This window comes from Heterodontus francisci, chromosome 21 (assembly GCF_036365525.1).
Source record: "Heterodontus francisci isolate sHetFra1 chromosome 21, sHetFra1.hap1, whole genome shotgun sequence".
Classification (NCBI taxonomy): Eukaryota; Metazoa; Chordata; class Chondrichthyes; order Heterodontiformes; family Heterodontidae; genus Heterodontus; species Heterodontus francisci.
In genome coordinates, this window is record NC_090391.1 from 22,453,916 (window position 1) to 22,458,262 (window position 4,347).

Sequence of the window (4,347 nt, forward strand, 5' to 3'; positions counted from 1 at the left end):
CCACCGCCTCACAGAGCGAGCAGTGACCGAGAAACGGGAGCTGGGATAGGCTGTTTAGAACAGTTCAATCAATCTGAAATATTTCAGATTTCCAGCATTCGCAGTATTTTACTTTTAATTCTTTGTTCAATCAATCTGCTGTGTTCGGGATGAAAAAAAATGGAATCCCCGAATTTGACATTTCAGTTGCAGCAAGGATGTGCAGTGGATTTGATTTTCTAAACGGGCTGTGTAAACAGTGCCCGAGGCTCCACAGTTAGTCCCCAGTCGACACATGCCCTCAGTGAAAAGCCACATCACTCCTCCAGAATCACTCATTGTTTTCATAGAATTTCAAAATGATTTCGCTGCAATGAGGGAATCCGGGAGTTTTGCAGCAGCCGTTGAATCGGTCACTGGAACCAGACCCACTTGTGATGTTATTTCCCCCGAGACGGTGTTTCCTGCACTGAAATTGACAGGGTTTGTGAAACTGATCAGTTTCAGCTCAATCATTCAGGGACCTGGAATTCCCACAGTTTGAGCCCGCGCTATCCCGAGCTCACTTCTGATTGGTCACCCTCTTCTCATTCACATGTCTTAACCAATCGCAGAGCTTGGAATTAGGAAATACAACAAATCACTGGCTTAAATTGGCAGAAAGTTTGAATTCGAAAAAGCCGCCAATTTCAGTGTCGGAAAGAAGCGAATTGATGGAAAATCTGGCGTTAGTTTAAAGCAGTTCGTAAAATCGCGCCACGACTTTGTGCTGATAAAAGCGGAATAAAAAAAGTTTTTGATGGGTTATATATATTACGTAGTTTTAATCTGTGATTTTTTGTCTGCTTATCTGGAACTGGCGGTAAAAGACTCTATTCAGCAATCTGTAACGGGACAAATAACTCAAAATTGGTGTTGAAATAATAAATTAGACAGGCTTTGAGGGGTCAGTGAGAAATCACTGAAACAGATGCTTAAACATTTGAAATAGCTCTCATTCGGTCCTGTAACTGACATTTTGGAATCAGACAGGAACCAGCCCTTTCACAGAGACTGTGGGTGGCTCTGAAAAGAGCCTTTGGTTTATTTGATGACATTTCGGCCGCTTTACTTTTTCTGGGAGCTCTGAGCGCTGGTTTTCTTGGGCAGCAGCACGGCCTGGATATTAGGCAGTACCCCGCCCTGAGCGATGGTCACCCCTCCCAGCAGTTTGTTGAGCTCCTCGTCGTTGCGGACGGCCAGCTGCAGGTGTCTGGGAATGATGTGGGTCTTCTTGTTGTCCCGGGCCGCGTTACCAGCCAGCTCGAGGATTTCAGCGGTCAGATACTCGAGCACAGCAGCCAGATAGACCGGGGCTCCGGCACCCACACGCTCAGCATAGTTGCCCTTTCTTAGGTGCCTGTGAACACGGCCCACCGGGAACTGCAGTCCGGCCCGGGAGGAGCAAGACTTGGCCTTGGCCCGAGCTTTGCCGCCGGTCTTTCCTCTTCCAGACATTTTCACAAATACTTTCACAAAGAATGGATATTTTCCGCAGCATTTACTTTTTTTATAGACTGAAAACTCTCCCCATTGCTCGCTACTAAATTCACCTCATTTGCCTATATTCTTCACCAATCAGGTCACTGACAAACAGAAGTGGGCGGGATTTACCGCCACAACATCAGAAGCAGAAAATTTGTCAATTTCAAAAAGCCCGCCAATTTCATTGTCGCAAAGGAGTGGATTAAAATAAATGTCATCCTGAGTCAAATATTTAAAATCCCTTCTCTTTATTTTGTTCTATTCAACTCTTTCCGTCACGAATTAAGACGCGGGTTTAAAATGTTATTTAAATTGTGGATCTTTCTCCAATCGCTTTCAAACTGTCCCGGGAGGTACTAAATCCCTGTTCACAGCATTTCCCTGAAGGGAAACATTCAGTTTATCTTCAATCAGAGCCCAGTGTCCTTCTCTGAAAAGAGGGAGCCGGATCGAGTCCTCAAACTGCCCTTAATCTGTTGTGTAATAATCCCATTCCGGGCTGTTACACTGCGGAGAGTTACTGTTAATAAAATGATGAATCAGTTCACATTTCAGGAATAGAGTGAAGGGACTGAGGTCTGATCCTTACCGCTGAAAGCAGCTGTTAATGCGGTCATTCAGGGGCTGTGCAAAACCACAATAACAGCTTTAAGCAAAAAAGTAAAGGCGGATGAGCGGATTATGGGTTTTAGTTCGGTTTATGGGACAGCAGACAAAAACACAGCAGTGGGACATTTATTATGTTACACATCGTCTTAAAATGATTTCATAGAGATGATGTAGCTTTTTCAGAGAGATTATGGGTGGCTTTGAAAAGAGCCGTTGTGTTTGGGATGTTTTTCAGTCCATTGTGCAGTTTTACTTGGAGCTGGTGTACTTGGTCACCGCCTTTGTCCCTTCCGACACGGCGTGCTTGGCCAGCTCCCCGGGCAGCAGCAGGCGCACGGCGGTCTGGATCTCCCGGGAGCTGATGGTGCTGCGCTTGTTGTAATGGGCCAGGCGGGAAGCCTCACCCGCGATGCGCCCGAAAATATCATTCACAAACGAGTTCATGATGTTTATGGCCTTGGAGGAGATGCCGGTGTCGGGGTGAACCTGCTTCATCACTTTGTAGATGTAGATGGAGTAACTCTCCTTCCTCGACTTTCTCCGCCTCTTGCCGCCCTTTGCTGACGGTTTATTTAAGGTTTTCTTGGCGCCCTTCTTAGCAGCTGCTTTCTTCTTCTCCTCAACCATCTTCAGATTCAATTTCAGACTCAGAAATAAACCAAACCCCTTCCGAGTGCGGATTAAATAGACAATCCCACAGCTCTATGCTAATGAGGGATGGGGGAAAGTAAAGATTGTGATTGGGTGATTGGAAGTGACGTCACAATGGTTTTTATTTTAATTCCACAATTGGTCTCTTTCGCCATCCAATCAGATTAAATATTTGCAACCAATCACAAACACCCTTACTGCAATCAGGAAGTATATTTCACAAAGACTCTCTCCAGTCCCAGTTTATATTGAAAGAACGCTCCCTGTGTGGAGCTTCCTGGAAATGTCCTGGCTGTTGTTAGGAGGACACTTATTGACTGATTCTGTGTCGTTGTGTCTCTGCTATTGCATGTGAGTGTGCAATTAATTTCCTTTTTAGTCTGGGCGACTGTGTTTGAGTGTTTTATGTAATTTGGTAACTCTCAGTCTCTGGTGCTGTATGGATTCATTCTGTCGCTGTCAGGTACTGTGTTTGAGTGTGAGGAGATGAGGTGGAGTGTTGCAGCAAGGAAGATGGAAAAGAGCATTGGTGCCGATGACACAGCCTTACTTGACCCCAGTTTGCACTCGGATTGGGTCAGTGATAGATCCGTTGGCAAGGATTACAGCTTGCATGTCGTAGTGCAGTATGTTTTAGGAGGACATTCCATAATCCCTCTCGGTTGGTAGAGTCGAAGGCCTTTGTCAGGTCAGAGAAGGCCATGTATAAAAGTTGCTGCTTCTCCCTACATTTTCTTGAAGTTGTCTTGCTGTGAAGATTATGTTCACTGTGCCTGTTGATGGACAGAATCCACATTGTGATTCCAGTAGGAGCTCTTCAGCCACGGGGAGGAGGCAGTTGAGAAGGACTCTTGTGATGACCTTCCCTGTGGTGGACAGCAGGGATACCCCTCTATAGTTAACACAGTCGGTCTTGTCAACTTTTTTTAAAGATGATCACAATTACCGCATCGCGGAGATCCCCTGACATGCTCTCCTCCTTCCAGTTGAGGGAAATGAGACATGTATTTGTGTCGAGTGTTTCTCTGCCATATTTTAGAATTTTGATGTGAATTCTATCTATTCTGGCAGCCTTATTGTTTTTTGGCTATCCATCTCTAGTATCATGTGTGAATGTGGGATTCATTCTGTACCTGTCACTCACTGGTACTTTGTGAAAGTGTGAGATACATTCTGTATCTGTCAGTCTTCGGTATTGTATGTGAGTGTGGAATACATTCTGTCAGTGGCACTGTGTGTGAGTATTTGATTCATTCTGTCAGTCTCTGGAATGATATGTGATTTGGGACTTAGTCTGAATCTGTCAGTGGTTCTGTATGTGTGGAATTCAAGCTATATCTGTCCGTATCTCAGTGTGTGTGAGTTCATTCTTTATCTGTCAGTCTCTGGTGATTTATGTGAGTTTGGCAGTCACTGAATCTGCCAGGTAGTGTCGGAGTATTTGAGAATGATTTTGTATGTGTCAGTCTTTGCTACTACATCGGAGTGTGGGATTAATTCTGTATCTGTCAGCCTTTGGTAGTGTGTGTGATTGTGGGATGAATTAATTCGCAGTCATTGGTGCCCAGTATGAATGTGGAAATC

The 4,347-nt window shown here is 44.9% G+C and overlaps 1 protein-coding gene across 1 annotated transcript; it reads right to left on the reverse strand.

The window, feature by feature from the left end:
* Nucleotides 1-1,086: 1,086 nt before the first annotated feature.
* LOC137381194 (histone H2A-like) lies at nucleotides 1,087-1,476 on the reverse strand. Its single transcript, XM_068053573.1, has one exon. The coding sequence runs from the start codon at nucleotides 1,474-1,476 to the stop codon at nucleotides 1,087-1,089; it is 390 nt and encodes a 129-aa protein (XP_067909674.1).
* Nucleotides 1,477-4,347: the final 2,871 nt, after the last annotated feature.

Bases quoted from the DNA above. Each gene is read 5' to 3' on its own strand.
- LOC137381194 (XM_068053573.1), bottom strand. From the start codon at position 1,476: ATGTCTGGAAGAGGAAAGACCGGCGGCAAAGCTCGGGCCAAGGCCAAG.